Raw genomic sequence first — 24968 nt, 5'->3', positions numbered from 1 at the left:
TTCTAAATTAATAAACAAATAAAAAAACAAGAAACGTGTGTTTCTTCCCCCGGGCACTTTCGAACTCACGCCGGAGACACGTCACCAAGAGCCGCCTTGATACGCCGGCGACCGGCGTTTCTTCCCCTCCAGCTCAGCAAGACACGCAATCTCTTATCCCCGATACAAATTGTCTAAGAAGCACCTAGGGACGTGATCGGTACCGGTACCGAATCGTACCGTATCAAAATTGAAAATCCCTATATCGAAAATAAAGAAAAGCGAGAACTGAATACCATATCGAATATCAAAAACGTTACCGATACCGGTATTTTCGATATTTTACCATATGCTACCGAAATATCGATTTTTCATATACGGAGTAATTTTCTGCATTCTTATATGATCTACTACCTCAACAATTCTAATGGTATAGACTCATTCATGGTTACCTTTTAAGGTATTTCATATAAAACACCAAAAATTGAGTAAAAAGAGATGCTTGAAATTTTATATCCACTGATGTAGCATTACCATATAGTCAACATATATATTTCCAAATTATGCTTATAAAATCCTCACGAGTACTTTATTCTGAACCTGTTAAATTCATTGCCAAATTTAGAGAAAGGAAACCAAATGATAATGTATTGCTGTTTAAATGTGAAATGGGAGTAGGCCACTTTTTGAAGTCAGGAAGGTAATGTATTAGAATATTTGTGATATATAAGGATATACATGATAAAGTTAACTATTGTTGTATATCTATTTCTATAGTATAGGAAGCTTTAGTTTATCTAATCCTATATTTATGTATGTAACTCTAAAAATAGTAAACTTGATCGTCAATAATATTTGAGATTAAACTTCATATCTTCTGTCGTGGCTCATTCGGTTAATTTGGGTGCTCAACTTGCTCCTCATCCGTGAAAGCTTTGGAACGTTTAGCCTCATGATTTTCATCTTCTGTTATGTTGCTAGATTGTCTCTTAACAGACGAAGTAATTTTTTCTGATGGTGTCTTTTTACCTCCTTACAAAATACAGGGTTAAAAATATCAGTTAAAGCAATTAGAGAAGACTGTGAAAAAAAATCATACTTAAAGCATGAAATATCATTACGAATATATCAACCTGAAAAAATAATATAATTATTATAATAATATAATAGATAACAAGTCAACAATCGTCATCAACTCATTATCGTTGTTAATTCTTACTCCGTATAATTTAAATGGGCAACTGGCTAATTAGGTTGGTGGCAATAACTAAATAATATTACACTTACGTAGTATTATTATATAAATCTCTAAAATGATAATGTCATAAATAAGGATTATTCAAACTTAAAAAAATTAAAAATAAAATAAAATAAAAAAATTCTAAGCCTCACATGATAATGTCATTAAAATAATTAATTATTTTTAATAGAAATATTAACATGTTAATTGTATAATATATGAAGCATTATGTACAACCTTATGATAAAATACTCTCATGACCATATATACAATATTTGAAGCATTATGTATAACCTTATTGTAAAACACCCCATGACTATATATACAATATTGAAACATTATGTACAACCTTATGATAAAACACACCCATGACCATATGTACAAACTTTAAAACAAACTGTACAACTTTTTACAAAACACCCCATGAACACATGTACAAACTTTGAAGCATATTATACAATTTCATATAATAATTGTATTTTAGTTTTAGAAAAAAATTAAAGAGACATTTGTTATCACTAATAACTATTATTAAAAAAATAAATACTCAATTTTAGAGCAAACCTTATTATTATATTTTTATTATTCAAATACGAGTTCTTTTTACGGAATTAATTACGTTACATATGTATGCGAAATACATGTTTCAATAAAATGTGGTATTGTAGCTTTTATGACAAGAAAAATAAATTGTGATGAAAATTAGAAGAAAATAGTGGGAGAATAAATGTAGTTCATTTATTCAAACCAAGTTAAGTATATCAATATGTTTGTAAAAATATCGACAAGTTTCTTAGTCAGAATCAGTGGTTGATCGAGTCATTAAACTAAATGACTTTAGCATGTACATTCACTTAATACATAAAACATATCATTAAACTATTTCGGTTAAACAAACTCATGATTTCAAGGGTCATTTCGCTAGTATATTATAAACAGTTAAACAATAAATAATAATATTATACTAACAAACAAACAAACAAAACTAGAAGATAAAATCCACCATCAAAATTACTTCTTCCACCAAACATATGCATTATTTAGTTGTACAGTATAACATATTAATGCACAGTTTGTGGTGGAAAAAGTAATTTGGATGGTGGATAGATCAACTCCCGAAGATAAAGGATATGAACATGTAGACATTTTTCAAGTGTTATGCACGGTAATCGATGAAGCAAGAAGCAACAGAGGGGTAATCGATAAATAAGATTGTTTTTTATGTTTAACGACACAAACCCGTTCACGAAAAATGTACCAAATATATTTTTTAAAAGGGCTTCAGGTGCGGCGCACCACAACACAGGTGCGGCGTACCTCATCGTAGGTGTGGCGCACTAAAGGCAAATTGCGGCGCACCATAAAGCTCAATTTTGACATTTCAAAGTCGGTAGCTTTTTCTCACATATTGGTGCGGCGCATCACAGGCTGAAATTGTAGTTCCAACTTAAAAAAAAAAAACTTTTGACCCATTTCCAAAACGGCTCATAGTTTTTAAAAAATATTCAAATCGAATCCAACCTATTTTAAACTTGACATACAACAATCCAAATGACTGAAATAAGTTATCGTGTCAAAAGACCCTCAGGTCCTTAACGACCCGTTATACATCTATTATATTAATTTTGACCCAAAAACTACAACCCAACTAAAAGACACATGGTACGAGCATGGTATTGGGATATATAACCCAATTAAGGCAACACCAAAAAGTATAAGTCTTCCTATCCCAACAACGTCCATCAAATAAGCTATCCGCCAAATTACCTTCATCCTTTCTTAAGCCCGAATCTATAGAAATGAGTAAACAACAACGGGTAAGCTATAAGCTTAATGAATACAATATATGTATGCAAGTCAACAAAATTCATATAAGTAGTTATCATTTGTATATCACAAGCCAAACAAAAATTCAAATTCAAATTCAACTTAGTCCTTGTTGCGTTTCCAACGTGAAGCAAGTAACCATCACATCAACCAAACAACCATAACCGCACATGTGCCTACTAAGGATCTTGTTGCGTTCCCAACGTGAAACAAGCCTCGCTTGTTGCATTCCCAACGTGAAGCAAGCTCCTCATACCAACCAATACAAACAATATCATACCAATATCAATTTTGCAACAAATATGCACACATTGTACTCACCTGAATCCAAGCAAACAACATCATTAAAGTGCAATCCGGGCAAAACACTATCATCACAATCCACAATTATACAACATGCCACCAAGCAAGTCCAAGCCGAACAACCTATTTAACAACAAGCATATAGCATATATATCACATAACCACACTTTTAAGCTTATCCAATTTGACTCATCAAGTCTTTAATGTAATCCACCTATTATATTAATTCATCAATAATAAGCTAAATATTTCTATTTAGCTAAACACCACGCACCTAACCACGTGACCCGCCCAAAATGCCACTAGACACCAAAAGTGACTACTAGCTTAATTTAGACCTAAGAGGGACTTGACCCATCACCACTACAAATGGCAATTCATGCCCAAATAACTCTATAATAACATAGACACTTACACCATGCCTAAATTCTCGAACAATAACACTTTATACAAAATCACACATTTTTAACCATTTAACAACCCTATATTTACAGCAGATTCTGACCCATTTAAGCCCCTATTCAACATTTAAAAACTTGTTCATTGAAAAGGATACTTAAAGACCTTTCCGAAAAATGTTCACACGCCCCAAACGGCGACACAGTTTAGGAGATATGACATTTACAAAATCATGTTTGTGCAGTTTTTCTTAGTTACAGGTTTTAGATACAATTAAACAATTTCAAACCATTAAAATACCCAAAACACCAACTTTACAAAACCCATCATTATCTAGTCATTACACCAATAAACCCTAACTATACAACTTAAATAGGGTTATAATGAAGTTAAAAACTTCATTTCATCACTAACACAACAACATTAACATGATATATTCGAATTTATAACAAATAATACATACCTCATGTTCTAGGGTTACAAAACCCCCAAAATCATCAAATTGAAGATGAAGAATGGAGAATCTAGGGTTCTAAATGACCTACCAAGTATTATGCATGTTGATCTCCAACAAGTAATTGCATGTGAACAATTAAGGGTTGTTGCTCTCATTCTTTCCCAATTCGTCACCCACCACACACACACTCACCCTTAGGCTCTGTTCTAGAGTTCTATTTTAGAGAGAAAGGAAGAGATGCTGAAAGAAAATATTTTTTTTTTGGTGTTCCTGAGTTTTGACTGGAAAGAAAAGAAAGGAGATGAATTGATGATTTTACCCTTATTTTTCTTCCACCTCTTCCTTCCAAATTGGAAGGATTCCACTTCCCTTCCCTTTCACTTACTTTCTTTTCAATTCATTTCTTTTAATAAAAAACTTAGGAACAAACGTTAGAGAATTTCTGCATTTTATGTGAAGGAAATGAGGAAATAAGAGCTGATTTACAGCTTAAAAATCAGGTTTCCATCTATTACAACACTAGTCCCTCAAATCTCAAATTTATTCAAGCCTCTCCAAAACTTACAGGAACTTTACACACTAACCCCTAAACTTTTAAGGGTTATTTTAGGAGTCTATAATCCAGATTTATCAGTTTTTTGAACAACTTAAGATTTTGACGTCCACGGACCTTTTTAACTAAAATCTAACAGTTAAGTCATACGACTTGACGTTTTTAACTCCCGACACTAGAAACACTATATTATTATAAAATAACATTTCACACCATTAATTAACCTCCTAAACATTCCAACTACTCTCGGTATTATTAGATTAGTATGTAAAATATAATAAAATAATACCACTAAGTTCCCGAAAATATTACAGTTTTAACTTTTGTGAAAATTTAACTGGATGCTCATTGATTAATTTACTAATTGGGAGGGCTAGAATTTTAACTTCCTACATATAGTCCTTAAAAAAATAAAAATTGCGACTTAGCACCCATGCTCTATATAACCTTCGCCACTGGTTAGCGTTAGCAGATTATACTTGATACTGTATCTCTTCGAGTAACTTATGCATCGTGGTAATATAACTTATAGATTTGAGAAGCTTTAAGAGGATGTATTTACCTTCACGTTCATTCTGAAGATGCATTGATCCTATTCATTATACATACTTGTTTCCAATGGCGGAGCTAGCAGGGGGGTTTGGGGTGCCTTGCCACCCTCAACTATTGTAGTGTAATTGGTAATCCACTGTGTTTTCATGAAAAAAATAAAATCGATTTGTAGATCTTTACATTTGGAGTGGAGTTTTGTTGCAGGTAAGTTTTATGGAGGGGATAACTTTTTATCATAGTTTACATTTTGATCCCTCATCTAACATTCTACACTTCTTTTAACCCCTTGAAATAATATAGGAGTACTATTATAATCTTATGTACTCTGTATATCCGTTCATGAAAGTTTCAAATATAAATATGTATTAAACTTAAACAATACAGCCTACAAATTAAGGAGTAACATATTAACATATATAATTTATATACATTGTTATGTTATTGTTATATACTCTGTAGTAAACATACTTAGCTCGTTAAAAATGAAATTTTAACCCAAACTTGACCCATTTACCGGTCTGTTTTCATTGCACATATATTACTACCTAAAAACATTTAAAGTTCGATTTAAAAAATATGTAAGTGCGTACTTAATTTTATATATTAAAACTATGAAGATTGATTTTATTAGTAAGTTTTGTTTGTATACATTAAACTGAATATACATTTTCCGTATTTATGAAAATAAGCGTGTTGCTTCAATTAACTTTTAATTTTGTCAATTTACAACAAATTTAAGCCCCCCTCAACCATTATTCCTGCCTCCGCCCCTGCTTGTTTCATCATTCATTGTATAATTTTCATTTGTTGTAATATATGATTTGTATATTAATTTTGATATGATGATGAACATAATAAAGTTTCTGCTTTTCTTATAAAAAAAATTCCGGTATTTAAAATCGGTTTCTTGGTAACGAACCAGTACCGGTCCTGATTGTACTGAAACCGAATTAACCCATGAAACCGAATCTCTATCGGTATCGATTTTCAGTACCGGTACCGGTTCGGTTTCAGTTTTTCAGGACTTTTACTCATCACTAGCAGGAGCTTACCACTCCTCTTGTCCCCATGTACACAATCATTTCCTTTTAAAGATAAAGCCTTTTTCCAGAGGTGCTACACTTGACTTGTACTTTGTGCAATTAAGGTCTAACCTTTTTCTCCTTATGTTATAAAACCTGTCTTGCAAGTGTCTATATGTGTGTGCACACACTACTACATTCAGCTTCTTCCATTTTAACAGAAAAAATGACATTTTCAAGGTTAACAGTAGTTTAAAAAATATTTATATTTGTATTAAACATCAAAGAAATGATCTTTTTAAGATTTTAACTAATGTGTATCTTAGTAATTTACTTACTTTTAACGTGTGTAATTTTCAGGCTTAGTGACTATGGTGTTGCAGAAATAAGATGGGAAATGGTCAGCCAGCCATGCGTGAGCATGGAGGGAATAATAAAACATTAGAATATGTTGTTCATCAAGCTACCATATGTTACAACAAAAGTAAAATTCAAGAAATTGGACTACAAGAAACACAAAACTGGCCAAGAACACACAATATAATAAGTTCGAATATCGCATCTTCAATTCAGAAAATGGGCGATAGCGAGGGCCAAAGTTACTTAAAGAAACGACCCACGATCGTCTGTGATTGTTCATGATCAATATGTAAACAATTTGAGCACTACAAGTGTGAAGTGTAAGGGTGTAAACTGACAATTCTCAAAGATAAGTTTAGGGTGTTTTCTGTAAATGACTAAAAGAATAAGGGTTGATGTGAACAAGTTCTAGTTTTCATTAACAGATTCCAATTCAAATTCATTATAGGGTATCGGCCAAGTTTTGATTGATCTCCAAGCAACTGGCATTCGATTATCTGTATAAATAGATAGGTTAATCGATAGTTTAGAGATAAGTTTTCACGAATCGTTTTTTTTTTTGTTTCTGTTTTCAATAGCTAATTGTAATCAATTTGTTTTTCGATTCGATTAATAAGAACATCAAAGTTGATTGTTGCTTAAAATTTGATTCAATCTGTGAAATCATTCAATTGTTTTCTACAATTGGTATCAGAGCGGGTTAATCGTGATCCGGCTTTGAATTCGAATTGAAGATCTAACAGAAGAAGGTTACAAAGAAGAACTAGGGTTCCAACAAAGGTAAAATAGAGCAATAGTGAATGTTAAGTTCAATATTGAGAAGTTCGATGGCAAGAATGATTTTGGTCTATGGAGACTCAAGATGTGAGCACTATTGACACAGAATGGATGTGTGGCAACTCTTGAAGAGTCGTTACCAGATACAATGACAGATGCAGAAAAAGCCACATGTTTAGAGAAGGCACATAGTGCTTTAATTCTCTGTTTGGGCGATAAAGTTTTGAGAGAAATCTTAAAAGAAACAACTGCAGCAGGTATTTGGACCAAATTGAAAGATCTGTATATGACCAAATCTTTGGCTAATCGGTTATATCTCAAGAAAAGGCTTTATACGTTTGTAATGACATCAGGAAAGAAACTTGATGATCATGTAGATGAATTCAACAAGATTCTACTGGATTTGGAGAACATTGATATAAAGATAGATGATGAAGATCAAGCTATCTTGTTTCTGGCTTCTCTACCATCTTAGTATGAACACTTTGTTGATACAATTTTGTATGGAAGAGAAGAACTTAAGATGGAAGATTTGTTTGCTGCTATTAACTCCAAGGAATTAAAGAAAAGAAACGATCAAGAAGAATTTGCAGAGGGTCTGTTGGTCAGAAAACCTGAAAGAAGAGATCAAAAGAATACCATAAAGTCAAAGTCAAAGTTCAAAAGAAGATGTTTCATCTGCAAGTCTGAAGGTCACGTAAAGAATGACTGTCCTGATTTTGATCCAAACTATGCTGCAAAGAAAAAGGGCAAATTTGGAAAAAAGAAAAAGGAGGTAAAACAGTCTGATTCTTTTTCTGATACTGGTTATGATAGTGCATAAGTAATGGTAGTTACATCTGATAAGAACAAATTAGATTGGCTTATTGATTCAGGGTGTTCATATCATATGACTAATAATAAGAGTTTCTTGGAAAACTATAGGTCATTTGATGGTGGTTTAGTGCTTTTAGGTATGATAGACCTTGCAAAATCATAGGTATAGGTGATGTCACATTCAAAGGTGAAAAAGGTGATGAATTCACTTTGGATGACTTTGGATGAAGTAAGATATGTGCCTGACATTAGGAGAAATTTAATCTCTTTAGGAATGCTTGATCAAGAACCATTTGATTTAAAAATCAAGAATGGTGTATTGTCTGTGTTTAAGAGGTCTAAACTAGTACTTCAAGGTGTTAAAGGCAAGTTTAATACCTATAATTTGATAGAGAAAGCATTAAGTTGTGTAGCTTCTGTTTCAAGTGTTAATGATAACAAAGCAATAATGTGGCATAAAAGGTTAGGTCACATGAGTGAACTTGGGATGAAAGAGCTAAATAAGATTGGTGTTTTGGGCAGTCTAAATAGCACAACCATTGGGTTCTGTGAGCATTGCATTTATGGAAAAGCTCATAGGGTTAAGTTTAGCAAAGGAAGGCACAATACTACAGGTGTACTAGATTATGTACATTCTGATTTATGGGGTCCAGCTAAAGTAGAAACAATGAGTGGTGCAAGATATTTTCTGTCCATCATAGATGATTACTCTAGAAGGGTATGGGTGTTCTTATTGGTAAACAAAAATGATGCTTTTGAAAAGTTCAAAGAACGGAAGGTATTAGTTGAAAACCAGACAGATAGAAAGGTTAAGAAACTTAGAACTGATAATGGGCTTGAATACTGCAATAAACAGTTTGAAGAATATTGTAGGCAAAGTGGAATATCCAGGCATAAGACTATACCTGGAACACCACAGCAGAATGGGTTAGCAGAAAGAATGAATAGAACTTTGTTAAATAAAGTAAGGTGCATGTTTTCACAGTCAGGGTTTCCTAAAAAGTTTTGGGGTGAAACAGTGACAACTGCAGCCTATTTGATCAACTTGTCACCATCATCTGCTATTAATTACAAGTCACCTATGGAGGTGTGGAACAATAAACATTCAAATTATTCTCATTTAAGAATGTTTGGTTGTGTAGCTTATGCTCATGTTAAACAGGGTAAGTTAGAACCTAGAGCCATTAAGTGTGTATTGCTAGGGTATCCTGAAGGAGTAAAAGGTTATAGGTTATGAAGAATGGATGAGGGTGGGTCCAAAGTAATCTTAAGTAAAGATGTGACGTTTGATGAAAGTAAGTTCTATAAAGATCTGTTAGCTAATGTGAATATTCAAAGTCAAACACCAAATGTTCAAATTGAGGTGGAGCCTAAAGTTGAAGATTGAAGTCAAAAGGACTTAAATGATGATAGTTCTAGTCAAGATAGAAGTCAATCATCTTTTAGTAGTTATCAACTAACCAGAGATAGGGTTAGAAGAACAATTAAACCACCTGCAAGGTATGGTCATGCTGATGTCACAGTTGAAGCATATACAGCTACTGACATCACAGCAGTTGCTTTTGCAGCTGCAGAAAAGGAAGACTGTAATGAACCACTGAGCTATGATGAAGCTATAAACTCACCTGAAAGAGATAATTGGCAACTAGCTATGCAAGAATAAATAACTTCATTGCATGAAAACGACACATGGGAACTTATTGAAAAACCTAAAGGTTAAAAGCTTGTAGGTTGAAAATGGATATATAAGTTAAAAGAAGGTGTTGATAGCATGGAACCACCTAGGTTCAAAGCAAGATTAGTTGCTAAAGGGTTCACCTAAAGGGAAGGTATTGATTTCAATGAAGTTTTTTCTCCAGTGGTTAAACATAGTTCAATTAGAATTATGTTAGCTTTAACTGCACATTTTAATCTAGAGTTAGAACAACTTGATGTTAAAACTGCTTTTCTACATGGCTAATCCAGGCAAGAAACATTGGGATGCAGTCAAATGGATTATGAAGTATATTAAGGGAACTTCAAATATGGGATTAGTTTATCACAATACAGAATCAGATGAAGTCTGTGTTGAAGGTTATGTTGACTCAGATCATGCTGGAGATAGAGATAAGTGCAGATCTTTAAGTGGTTATGTGTTCAAACTATTTGGTTGTACAATAAGCTGGAAAGCATCATTACAACACATAGTGGCCCTATCCTTAACAGAAGCTGAATATATTGCATTAACAGAAGCAATTAAAGAAGCCATTTAGATTAAAGGTTTTGTTGCTGAACTTGGGTTAAGTGACCCGATTGCTATAGTTCATTGTGATAATCAAAGTGCCCTGCATTTGTCTAAAAATCCCATGTACCATGAAAGAACAAAGCATATAGATGTTAGATTGCATTTTATTAGAGATGTAATTGAAGCAGGTACTGTAGAAGTTCTGAAAGTTCATACTTCTGAAAATCCGGCTGATATGCTTACAAAATCATTACCTGGTACTAAGTTCAAAGGGTGTTTGGAGATTCTTGATATTAAGTGATAATTGTCACTTTAAGGTGGAGATTGTGAAGCGTAAGGGTGTAAACTGAAAATTCTCAAAGATAAGTTTAGGGTGTTTTCTGTAAATGACTAAAAGAATAAGGGTTGATGTGAACAAGTTTTAGTTTTCATTAATAGATTCCAATTCAAATTCATTATAGGGTATCGGCCAAGTTTTGATTGATCTCCAAGCAACTGACATTCGATTATCTGTATAAATAGATAGGTTAATCGATAGTTTAGAGATAAGTTTTCACGAATCGTTTTTGTTTTGTTTCTGTTTTCAATAGCTAATTGTAATCAGTTTGTTTTTCGATTCGATTAATAAGAACATCAAAGTTGATTGTTGCTTAAAATTTAATTCAATCTGTGAAATCATTCAATTGTTTTCTACAACAAGGTTGCAGGAAGATAATACTTGCAATAGTACAACTACTAATTCTAAAGAAAATGACACCACAATGATGACATGGCCTTCGTGTGACTCGCCTAATCAGAGCGTCAAAAGTCAGAAAACTGATGATTCTGCTTGTCAATTTGGATCGGTATAAAGCTGCAAAATTGTTACTAAAAATTGGATCTTAATTATAAAGTATATTGAAATGTACTGAAATGATTTTGAAATTGAAATTGAATTTTTATATTTTATTTTGTTCAGGAAAACCAAGAAGAAGAAGAAGGCAGGACTGAGGATGAAATGGTGCGATCTCATTCAAGTCGAAGAATCAGGGCTGCTGCTATTCATAACCAATCCGAACGTGTAATTTGCTAACTTTTCTTACTTTTATATATAAAAAATCATAATTGAGATTGATAAATGTAATTTTTATATGATTATGTATTATTTTAGCGACGAAGAGAAAGGATCAACCAGAAGATGAAAGCTCTGCAGAAGCTAGTGCCTAATGCTAATAAGGTGTGATTTTGTGTGTTTCTTGTACAGTCTGACTTTAGAAGTCAAACTAACCAATCTCCACATTCAAAGTCAGAACTCGAATTTGTACCTACATCTTTTAATGCATTTTAAAATGTATAACCTAAAATGAGTTATCAAAAGAACTTGAATGTTTCAATCACTTTTGTTTAGTTTTAGCATTTGGATTTACCATTTTGACTGCAGAAGTCAACATATAGCACATTTCCTTGGTCAATTATATGTGAAAAGTATCTAAATTAGAAAATTGTTTATATAGACGGAGAAAGCATCGATGCTCGATGAAGCCGTCGATTACTTAAAGAACTTGCAAGCACAAGTGCAGTTAATGAAGAACATGCCATTTCAAACACAATAAATGATGATGCCAATAACCCTACAATTGCACCAACACCACCACTACCACCACCACCACCAACAGCAACAACAACAACGACAACAACAGCTTCAAATGTCAATGGTAGCCCGAATGGAAATGGGATTCGTTAAAATGGGTATGCCAGGAATCATTCCTCCGCCAACTCAGCATTCTTACATGGTCCCACATGTGACGACCCGAGAATTTCTGACTAAATTTAAACTTAATCTTTATATGATTTTGATACGATAAGCAAAGTATGTAATTTTGAGTCTAGAAAATTTTGAAATGATGTTCATATATTCAATTGACCTTCAACTGCTCTCGACGATTCACGAAAAATTAATTGTAAATATATATGTGTGTATGTATTAATATAAATAACAATCCGAAATATAATTTGAAGTATTATAAGTTATTTCTTATTAAAGATTAATAAAATAAAAATAGGATATTATAATAATTATTATTTAAAATATATCTCTATATATAAATTAAGTATATTAAAAATAAATATTAAATGATTGTAATACTCGTTTGATGTTTCGATTGATATTAAAAAAGTTAAATTCCAACTTATGTAATTTTAAAATAAACGGTGATCCGAAAATAAGTTATATGAATTATAGCTTTGTCAAAAAAAAAAAAAAACAAAAAAAAAAATATATATATATATATATATATATATATATATATATATATATATATATATATATATATATATATATATATATATATATATATAGTTAGAATCTATTTGATTAATTTTAACATTTAGTATTTTATTTGGGGTGGGAGCTCATAATTAATTTAAATTTTATTTAAATAATTGCATATAGTTAATGACCAATTTTACACCCTAAAAGACTGAAATAAATAAAGTTATTAAATTTAAAATTTTAGGACTTTCCTGAAAACTTTTATCCGCCACTGATTAACAACGGACACCGATATAATAAAACTGTCGGCAAGGAGATTTCAAAGTAGCAGCTGTCTGCTCTTAAAACACGGACATTTGTTAGTTAATTAAGGATTACTGTATCACTTTAGTGTTAATTAATTTATCAACTTAATGGTATGCATGCATCGAATCTTAATGAGATATATTGTTTTGTTTTATTGCTTGACTTTAATTTAACACATCTATCAATCTATTATCTATTATATACTCTCCATATTGTTTTCAAAAGGAGAATCCACTACTTTCACTAAAGCGAAATATATCTCTTCTCCTACTATATTACTCCTTACCTTCTATTATGGTGTAACCCAAAACAGCATCACCACCATGAAACTACAATCCATCACCTTTCCTTCTGCTACTTTACTATTCGACTCATGTTCACTGTTTTCGTGATCGACCAAACAACCACCACCCATTTACAAGCTACAAACTCGAGGTGATTACTTTTGTTACCACCATAACCATTTCCTGTTTCATGCTATTGTTGATGTTTTCGTTTCACCTTATGTCCGAGAACTTGCAACCGCTAATGATCTTCTTCTGTTTCTTGAGTTCACAAACACCATCCAAACTCCACAAACTACTAGTCGTTACTGTTTTTATTCGCAAAATACCAACCTTTAAGAACACCCAAAACCACCTACAACTACGCCTACTTTATCTGTTTGAAACACCACGAATTGAACCACCACTTGCTACAACTATTACTGCAGCCCCATCGTTGCCACAACTGTTCCACGCAAAACCATCACCTCCATCATCATCCTTGTATTTATTTTCTCATGTTTCCTATTCTAAACTCCCGCTACTACTTTTGTGTTTGGTACGCAAGTGATATAATAATGAAATAGGTAGAATATGGATGCAGTTTAGAGTTGTCAACTTGGACATATAAAATTTAAATGCAGAGTTTTTTTTTTTTTAATTATAATGGGGAACAAAATGGGAAGTTATGGCCGACATATAACTAAAGCAAAAACCCCACTTGTGATCTAATTTTGGATCGAGTGAATTTTTTTAAGAAAGCAATTACATACGAAGGGTTAAAGATTAATTTATGTAAGTACTATTCAAGTTAACAAGTTAGCTCAGTGGTACAGTGTTTGCCTTCAATACATATGGTCATAAGTTCAAACCTTGGCATCGACAATTTTTTTTTAAAAAAAAAAAAAAATATTGCGTCAGACCAAAGCCCACAAAAAAATTGATGATGGATAGATCTGTGTTCATGGACTTAGGATGTAATTTGGGCCGGTTAATTAAGTGGGCTGCGATAATATAATGTATGATTTAATGAAGAAGAAGAAGAGAAGGGGAATAACGGGTTAAAGGAATTAAATGGTGAAATAAATCAGGAAATTGAGAGCGGAACAGTTGGTTTGGTGTTGTTTCTGTACTTATTCGAGAGGTCGCGGGTTCGAGTCTCATATTGGGCAGTTTTTTCTTTAGAAAGTGCTTCAAAGGTAGAAATACTTTTATTATTATTGTTATTATTATTATCTTCATTATTATTATTATTGATTATGCTATTATTAGGAATGTAATGTTATTACTAATATAAAGAATGTTATTATCTTTAAAAGTAACTAATATTATTATTTTCATCATGGTTATTATTATTATTATTATTATTATTATTATTATTATTATTATTATTATTATTATTTATTAGTATTATAGTATTATTAATTGTTATCAATATTATCAACTATAGCAAATTATTAGTAAAACAAGTATTATCAATATTATCAAATTTATCATTTTAAGTATTATTATCACTACTATGATTATGATTATTATTATTATTATCATTTTATAAATATTAGGACTTTTATTATTAATATAAGTATATTATTAGTATTAATATAATTATTTTTATCACTAATGAAATCATAACCATTATGATCTTAATTAATCGTATTAGGTATTATAATTATTATCATTTTGATTATTAATATTACTCTAGTATTACTATAACTAGTATTTTGTAAACAAAAGATTATTTATATAAAAATAAATATAAAAACCATAACTTAAATACATAAATACTTTATTTAAAGTATACAAAATGAATATATGATAAAATACATAAGTTAGTAATATAGAAATTATCACTAATAATAATATAATTATTTACTCGATTGCGATTATATGTATTAATGAATACACATATGATATAGGTTCGTGAATCCGAGGCCAACCCTACATTGTTCAGTTGTTCAATACCGTCATATGTATTTTTACTACAAAATACAGCATTGTGAGTTTCATTTACCTTTTTACCCTTTATATTTTTGGGCTGAGAATACATGCGCAATTTTTATAAATGTTTTACGAAATAGACACAAGTAATCGAAACTACATTATATGGTTGAATTATCGAAATCGAATATGCCCCTTTTTATATAGTCTGGTAATCTAAGAATTAGGGAACAGACACCCTAATTGACGCGAGCTCTAAAGATAGATCTATCGGGCCCAACAAGCCCCATCCAAAGTACCAGATGCTTTAGTACTTCGAAATTTATATCATGTCCGATGGAGGATCCCGGAATGATGGGATATTCTTATATGCATATTGTGAATGTCGGTTACCAGGTGTTCAATCCATATGAATGATATTTTTGTCTCTATGCATGGGACGTATGTTTATGAGAAATGGAAATATGAAATCTTGTGGTCTATTAAAATGATGGAAATGATTATTTATGTTAAACTAATGAACTCACCAACCTTTTGGTTGACACTTTAAAGCATGTTTATTCTCAGGTATGAAAGAAATCTTCCGCTGTGCATTTGCTTATCTTAGAGATATTACTTGGAGTCATTCATGACATATTTCAAAAGACGTTGCATTCGAGTCGTCGAGTTCATCAAGATTATTATTTAGTCAATTATAGTTAGATATATTATAAAATGTTATGCATGCCGTCAACTTTCGATGTAATGAAAGATTGTCTTTTCAATAACGAATGCAATGTTTGAAAAATGTATCATATAGAGGTCAAGTACCTCGCGATGTAATCAACTGTTGTGAATCGTTTATAATCGATATGGACTTTGTCCGGATGGATTAGGACGGGTCATTTCAGTTGGTATCAGAGCGGTGGTCTTAGTGAACCGGGTCTGCATTAGTGTGTGTAACTGATAAGTCGTTAGGATGCATTAGTTAGTCTGGACTTCGACCGTGTCTGCATGTCAAACGTTTTGCTTATCATTTTTGTCAGAAATCATTTGTTTATCATCCTTAGTAAATTACCTGCTTTTTATTCTTAGTCTAGACACATCTTATTGCATTGACTGCATGAATAGTGTATAGACAAAATTCATATCTTAGCGTATCTGCTAATTCATATCTTAGCGTATCTGTTATTGTTATCTTTACCTGATAGTTTTCTGTAGATTCCTCCGTAACTTATGAGATCTTAGTATTACATATGCATATGTAAATTATGTATTGTAGGATACTAATCTACATCCTATAATCCATTTCTTATCGAAAATCCTTCATCTGAGCGTACGAGATAAATCCTTTAACTAGTTCGAGTCCCTCGGATTCCGACAGCTATTCCGATAGTTATTCCGACAGTTATTCCGAATGGATAGTCATCTAAGCTCCGGAAGCAACGTTAGCAGAATGAATCAACCAATCATCCATCCCCAATTCATCTGATGGATTCGTAGTCAGCTTAATCAATGGAGACGCGCAGAAGGCGATCCCTTCCACTAACCGAATTCACCTTTTGGCGAAGAACCTGAAGCACTTACCGGCGAACCTGTTCGTAACACCATTTTCACCCTCACTTCTCGAATATCTCACCACGACTATATCATAACTCAGATTCTAAACCTTATTCATCCGCTCGTTCCGACCGACAATCCTCCCGGAGTAATACAAGAAGTCAATGAACTTCGTGCTCTAGTAATCAATTTGGAGAATATGGTGCAAAATGTACCAGCTTCAGCAACATCACCGGCACCAACAGTACCATCAGTAACAGCACCAGTACCATCAACAATCCATGCCTCAACATCTCATTATGTACCTCGAGTATAATCATCGTTCTACGTATCGTCCTACATCGATTATCTTCATTCTTCATGACGATTAAGTAATCTCTAAATGTTTTAGAGATTATGTATTCTAGTTCTAATGGTAAACCAAATGAGTTTAATATCATATTAACTCATTAAATCCATGATTATATCTGAAGAAAATATATATGTATGTATATTTTCATAAAGATTGTAATTAAAAATTCTTTTGTACAAACTGTTGATGATGAAAATATTTTAACGGGTAGGTAATACCCGAGGAATATTTAAATTTCACATTAATAAGTTACATTGTACGTTCTTCGAATCAGATTCAACGATCATTTACTATCCTACATACACTCACAGATATACGTATTTGTTCACCGCGGAATAACCATTTTTATTCAATTTCATATTTGGATTTTGACCTATCATAATCCAACAAGTGGCATAATGAAGAAAACATTTGACATAATAAAATTTATTAGAAACAAACAAATTAACTATGAGAAATTTTGTTAAGAATCCACGCTAACTTTTCCTAGCTAATTGTTCCTAGCTAACTGATTACATTTTATTTATCGCAATTTAATTATCGCAATTTACATTCTCGCAATTTTATTTATCGTCATTTAATTTCTGTTATTTACTTTACGCACTTTAATTATCGTCATTTAATTTCTGTTATTTATTTTTACACACTTTAAATATCGGGACACGTATACAAGGTTTTGACATATCATATCGACGCATCTATATATATTATTTGGAATAACCATAGACACTCTATATGCAGTAATGCAGGAGTTAGCTACACAGGGTTGAGGTTGATTCTACAATAATATATATAGTTTGAGTTGTGATCGAGTCTGAGACATGAACACGGGTCACGATACGTATTAATTACTTCGAATATTATATATTAAATTACATATGAATTATTGGACTGTCAACTGTGGACTATCGACTGTGGACTAATAACATTAGACAATTAAAATGAATTAAAATATTGATTATAATATATGAAACTAAACAATTCTTCAAGGTTGCCACTTGATCTCATCTTAAACCACATTGTATCTCGACGATTACAATCTGCGTTCAAACCTTTTGTAATTCTTGAAAACACCTCAATCGAGAAGATGAACCAATCGCACTTCATCTACGTAAGAAGAGATTGATGCATATAGTTATGCACTTGAAAACTCTCGAAACCTGAGTAAACGTTTAACACGTATCTGTGATAGCTCCTTTGGCGTTGTTATTACCGAAAAATAATTTTACAATCCCTTTCCAAATTAGTAAATTTTGTCACAGCTCCAGCAAGTCAACTTTGACTTTCCGTTCGAAACAACCTTATTATAACCTTGATTTATATGTGTGCTCTTTTATTGTTACCGGGAAACCTTTTATATTCCACCATATTACCAGCAGACGTACCAGCAACCTCGTTGCTTCTTGGCTTAAATCTTTCTGATAAATCATTATATTTATTCATAGAAACTCTATCATATACTTATCCGCATCTTGTAACAATAACAGCCATACCAATTACCGGGATCAGCAATCAAGTACTTTGAAAACTTGCAGCATATCTACATCAACAGTTATAGGTATACATATAACAATTATCTCTTAGAATTATGATCTTCTATTCCGAAATTCTGAAAAGCAGCCAGTCTACAAATCAATACACTAAATATTGAAAAAGCTGAAGGAAGCAACAGAAACTACAGACAATCATAAAAAGTTTGATGATAAAGAACAGTATGTTGGTAAAGCTTAGAAAGGTTGGAATTGGAAAATGGATTGAGCAAACTATAAAGGAGACTGTGAACAAATCACAAGGACTAAACTTGTACATTAAGAATCCTGATGATTCTGTTTCTGATGAAATCTTTAGTGAATACCTTACTTCTGACTCCAAAACTCTTGCGGACAAATTTTCTTCACCATCCTTCGATATTAGAAATTCCAAGATATCATCGTATCTTTCATTATAAATATCTTCTATATTTCTGAAGATATTTTCATAACTATTCTTATCTGAAATCATTAATCTCTTCATGCTATCAGTGTTACATCATATAGAAACTATTAGTTTCTATATTCTGTAAACTTTCGAGCTTAAAATATGAATGTTATTGAAGTAATGTTGGGAACTGATGCATGAGTTAGTATAATATAATGACACTTGATCAACGTGATTATATTACAGTAAGTCATGCTGAGTTTCTAATGGGACGTGATGATTCACATACTCATAACGTCATCACGTGCTAGGTTACATAACTCTTTCATTCTACTTAACTTCTGAACATATCAAGAAAATATATTCTTGATAGTTCTATCCTCAGTAATTCTGGTCATTTGACAAAACAAATCGTGCTACTACCTTTCTTTTCTACCTTGTATATTATAATAATTCGAAACTCCATACCTATGAATTCTGGACCATTACTTGCGAAAAGTAAACAAAAGCATGAAGCTCTGAAATAGAAAGGGGGTATAAATCGCAGCAAATAAGAGCGCGCATTAACTGTGGATGACAATAATTAAAAGAGACAGAAGCAGGAACACCGAAATATAAGAGAAAATATAAAGCCCAATAACAACACGGAGATTACAAACCATGGATATTAATACAAATAGCAATATAAAGACACGGTAGAATTAAGAATAGTATCACCCCAAGGTAATAGTAGAAGTAACCAGATTCTTCTGGTGGAAGATTAAAAAGAAGGATGATAGAAATGATAATTAAGACTATATTAAGGAGTAGAACTGGATGAAGCATTTTCCCAACCTTTTAGAAGTAAGAATTAAGAATGAAAATATAGGAATGATGAAAATAAGGGAACGGAAGAAATTCATTTATAGTGGAGATACCAGACGAAGCAATTGATACAGATCATCGCATTTAATTAAGGAGATCCTAATTTCCTTAAATCTCGAAGAATCAGATCTTATAGATTTCCAAGATTTTCTTTAAATCCCTTAAATTCTGGAAAATCAACAATGACTACGTCACTGGTTAAGACAAACTTGCATTTACTCATTTCACTCTTTTGTGATAGCTTCGCTCATACGCTTCGAGTAATCGAATCGTTTTATCCACATTATTCTATGGTATCAAAATTCTATTTTATCAACTTATATGAGTCATGAAAACTTACTTATTGTCAACCATGACCATCACAATCAAATTTCGGGACGAAATTTCTTTAACGGGTAGGTACTGTGACGACCCGAGAATTTCCGACTAAATTTAAACTTAATCTTTATATGATTTTGATACGATAAGCAAAGTATGTAATTTTGAGTCTAGAAAATTTTGAAACGATGTTCATATATTCAATTGACCTTCAACTGCTCTCGACGATTCACGAAAAATTAATTGTAAATATATATGTGTGTATGTATATATATAAATAATAATCCGAAATATAATTTGAAGTATTATATGTTATTTGTTATTAAAGATTAATAAAATAAAAATAGGATATTATAATAATTATTATTTAAAATATATCTCTATATATAAATTAAGTATATTAAAAATAAATGTTAAATGATTGTAATACTCGTTTGATGTTTCGATTGATATTAAAAAAGTTAAATTCCAACTTATGTAATTTCAAAATAAACGGTGATCCGAAAATAAGTTATATGAATTATAGCTTTGTCAAAAAAAAAAAAAAAAAAAAAAAATATATATATATATATATATATATATATATATATATATATATATATATATATATATATATATATATATATATATATATATATATATATAGTTAGAATCTATTTGATTAATTTTAACATTTAGTATTTTACTTGGGGTGGGAGCTCATAATTAATTTAAATTTTATTTAAATAATTGCATATAGTTAATGACCAATTTTACACCCTAAAAGACTGAAATAAATAAAGTTATTAAATTTAAAATTTTAGGACTTTCCTGAAAACTTTTATCCGCCACTGATTAACAACGGACACCGATGTAATAAAACTGTCGGCAAGGAGATTTCAAAGTAGCAGCTGTCTTCTCTTAAAACACGGACATTTGTTAGTTAATTAAGGATTACTGTATCACTTTAGTGTTAATTAATTTATCAACTTAATGGTATGCATGCATCGAATCTTAATGAGATATATTGTTTTGTTTTATTGCTTGACTTTAATTTAACACATCTATCAATCTATTATCTATTATATACTCTCCATATTGTTTTCAAAAGGAGAATCCACTACTTTCACTAAAGCGAAATATATCTCTTCTCCTACTATATTACTCCTTACCTTCTATTATGGTGTAACCCAAAACAGAATCACCACCATGAAACTACAATCCATCACCTTTCCTTCTGCTACTTTACTATTCGACTCATGTTCACTATTTTCGTGATCGACCAAACAACCACCACCCATTTACAAGCTACAAACTCGAGGTGATTACTTTTGTTACCACCATAACCATTTCCTGTTTCATGCTATTGTTGATGTTTTCGTTTCACCTTATGTTCGAGAACTTGCAACCGCTAATGATCTTCTTCTATTTCTTGAGTTCACAAACACCATCCAAACTCCACAAACTACTAGTCGTTACTGTTTTTATTCGCAAAATACCAACCTTTAAGAACACCCAAAACCACCTACAACTACGCCTACTTTATCTGTTTTGAAACACCACGAATTGAACCACCACTTGCTACAACTATTACTGCAGCCCCATCGTTGCCACAACTGTTCCACGCAAAACCATCACCTCCATCATCATCCTTGTATTTATTTTCTCATGTTTCCTATTCTAAACTCCCGCTACTACTTCTGTGTTTGGTACGCAAGTGATATAATAATGAAATAGGTAGAATATGGATGCAGTTTAGAGTTGTCAACTTGGACATATAAAATTTAAATGCAGCGTTTTTTTTTTTTTTTTTTTTTTTTTAATTATAATGGGGAACAAAGTGGGAAGTTATGGCCGACATATAACTAAAGCAAAAACCCCACTTGTGATCTAATTTTGGATCGAGTGAATTTTTTTAAGAAAGCAATTACATACGAAGGGTTAAAGATTAATTTATGTAAGTACTATTCAAGTTAACAAGTTAGCTCAGTGGTACAGTGTTTGCCTTCAATACATATGGTCATAAGTTCAAACCTTGGCATCGACAATTTAAAAAAAAAAAAAAAAAAAAAATATTGCGTCAGACCAAAGCCCACAAAAAAAATTGATGATGGATAGATCTGTGTTCATGGACTTAGGATGTAATTTGGGCCGGTTAATTAAGTGGGCTGCGATAATATAATGTATGATTTAATGAAGAAGAAGAAGAGAAGGGGAATAATGGGTTAAAGGAATTAAATGGTGAAATAAATCAGGAAATTGAGAGCGGAACAGTTGGTTTGGTGTTGTGTCTGTACTTATTCGAGAGGTCGCGAGTTCGAGTCTCATATTGGGCAGTTTTTTCTTTAGAAAGGGCTTCAAAGGTAGAAATACTTTTATTATTATTGTTATTATTATTATCTTCATTATTATTATTATTGATTATGCTATTATTAGGAATGTAATATTATTACTAATATAAAGAATGTTATTATCTTTAAAAATAACTAATATTATTATTTTCATCATGGTTATTATTATTATTATTATTATTTATTAGTATTATAGTATTATTAATTGTTATCAATATTATCAACTATAGCAAATTATTAGTAAAGCAAGTATTATTAATATTATCAAATTTATCATTTTAAGTATTATTATCACTACTATGATTATGATTATTATTATTATTATCATTTTATAAATATTAGGACTTTTATTATTAATATAAGTATATTATTAGTATTAATATAATTATTTTTATCACTAATGAAATCATAACCATTATGATCTTAATTAATCGTATTAGGTATTATAATTATTATCATTTTGATTATTAATATTACTCTAGTATTACTATAACTAGTATTTTGTAAACAAAAGATTATTTATATAAAAATAAATATAAAAACCATAACTTAAATACATAAATACTTTATTTAAAGTATACAAAATGAATATATGATAAAATACATAAGTTAGTAATATAGAAATTATCACTAATAATAATATAATTATTTACTCGATTGCGATTATATGTATTAATGAATACACATATGATATAGGTTCGTGAATCCGAGGCCAACCCTGCATTGTTCAGTTGTTCAATACCGTCATATGTATTTTTACTACAAAATACAGCATTGTGAGTTTCATTTACCTTTTTACCCTTTATATTTTTGGGCTGAGAATACATGCGCAATTTTTATAAATGTTTTACGAAATAGACACAAGTAATCGAAACTACATTATATGGTTGAATTATCGAAATCGAATATGCCCCTTTTTATATAGTCTGGTAATCTAAGAATTAGGGAACAGACACCCTAATTGACGCGAGCTCTAAAGATAGATCTATCGGGCCCAACAAGCCCCATCCAAAGTACCGGATGCTTTAGTACTTCGAAATTTATATCATGTCCGATGGAGGATCCCGGAATGATGGGATATTCTTATATGCATATTGTGAATGTCGGTTACCAGGTGTTCAATCCATATGAATGATATTTTTGTCTCTATGCATGGGACGTATGTTTATGAGAAATGGAAATATGAAATCTCGTGGTCTATTAAAATGATGGAAATGATTATTTATGTTAAACTAATGAACTCACCAACCTTTTGGTTGACACTTTAAAGCATGTTTATTCTCAGGTATGAAAGAAATCTTCCGCTGTGCATTTGCTTATCTTAGAGATATTACTTGGAGTCATTCATGACATATTTTAAAAGACGTTGCATTCGAGTCGTCGAGTTCATCAAGATTATTATTTAGTCAATTATAGTTAGATATATTATAAAATGTTATGCATGCCGTCAACTTTCGATGTAATGAAAGATTGTCTTTTCAAAAACGAATGCAATGTTTGAAAAATGTATCATATAGAGGTCAAGTACCTCGCGATGTAATCAACTGTTGTGAATCGTTTATAATCGATATGGACTTTGTCCGGATGGATTAGGACGGGTCATTTCACCACAAACCATGATCCACCCTGGCAATGTAGGCGCCACGTCACAAACAATCCAAAGTCGCCCACCCACGAACACCATTGTTCCTTTAAGCGATCCACATAGCGCGTTTTTAGCACAAGTATGTCAATAATAAAATAAGGGGACAGCCCAGATTTCACTTTTAGTAGTCAAAATCTAGTTTTATAACTTCAGTATGGTTGCTTATTCTAAGCTTTATGTATTGATGCAGCATATGAACATGGATATGTACAACATGGCAGCATTTTATCGGCAACAGGCAAATAATGGAAAGACAATGTCCGGTACGATTGATATAAACACAAGCAGCTTGTAGTTACTTCTAGTGAATCTGTTATTACAACAAAGTATGTATTCATACGCTGAGCATGCACAAGTTTTTTGTATAGTTATTCATGGTATGAATTGTATGGTCTGTTGATAAAAATACAACATAACAAAAAATCTGTTAAAAAAGATCAACTTAACAACCAACATGTCAGGTTTGGAGAAAACAAGGAAAACAAAACAGTCGACCTAAAATTCTTTAGAACGAGAATGAATTCACACATACCTCACCAGACATATACATATTTTTCGATGAATACATATACATATGTCCATCCCTATACTAACAAATTGAAGGGTCACTTCGATACCATTAGGCTAATGGTCATTTGGTAATTGTTACAAAAAAAGAACAATGTGTATTGGACATGGAAATAAAAAGTTAAAATTTCCTTTATTTAAGTTCCATAACTACTTCAAAAAAATATGC

The 24968-nt window shown here is 31.6% G+C and overlaps 1 protein-coding gene and 1 pseudogene across 1 annotated transcript; one reads left to right on the top strand and one right to left on the bottom strand.

Moving 5' to 3' along the window:
- Window positions 1-5345, bottom strand: part of LOC139868127 (protease Do-like 2, chloroplastic) — a 56832-nt pseudogene extending 51487 nt beyond the window's left edge.
- Window positions 5346-6558: 1213 nt separating this feature from the next.
- LOC139868126 (transcription factor PIF7-like) lies at window positions 6559-24527 on the top strand. Its single transcript, XM_071856463.1, is given in 10 exon segments — window positions 6559-6572; window positions 6693-6724; window positions 6727-6947; window positions 6949-7010; window positions 11210-11354; window positions 11468-11569; window positions 11660-11725; window positions 12003-12288; window positions 24199-24311; window positions 24423-24527. Coding segments are annotated over 10 exon segments (1146 nt in total).
- Window positions 24528-24968: the final 441 nt, after the last annotated feature.

The sequence above is a fragment of the Rutidosis leptorrhynchoides genome, chromosome 9 (assembly GCF_046630445.1).
Source record: "Rutidosis leptorrhynchoides isolate AG116_Rl617_1_P2 chromosome 9, CSIRO_AGI_Rlap_v1, whole genome shotgun sequence".
Taxonomy (NCBI): domain Eukaryota; kingdom Viridiplantae; phylum Streptophyta; class Magnoliopsida; order Asterales; family Asteraceae; genus Rutidosis; species Rutidosis leptorrhynchoides.
The sequence above is the reverse complement of the archived record's forward strand: the minus strand, read 5'-3'. Positions and strand labels throughout refer to the sequence as shown.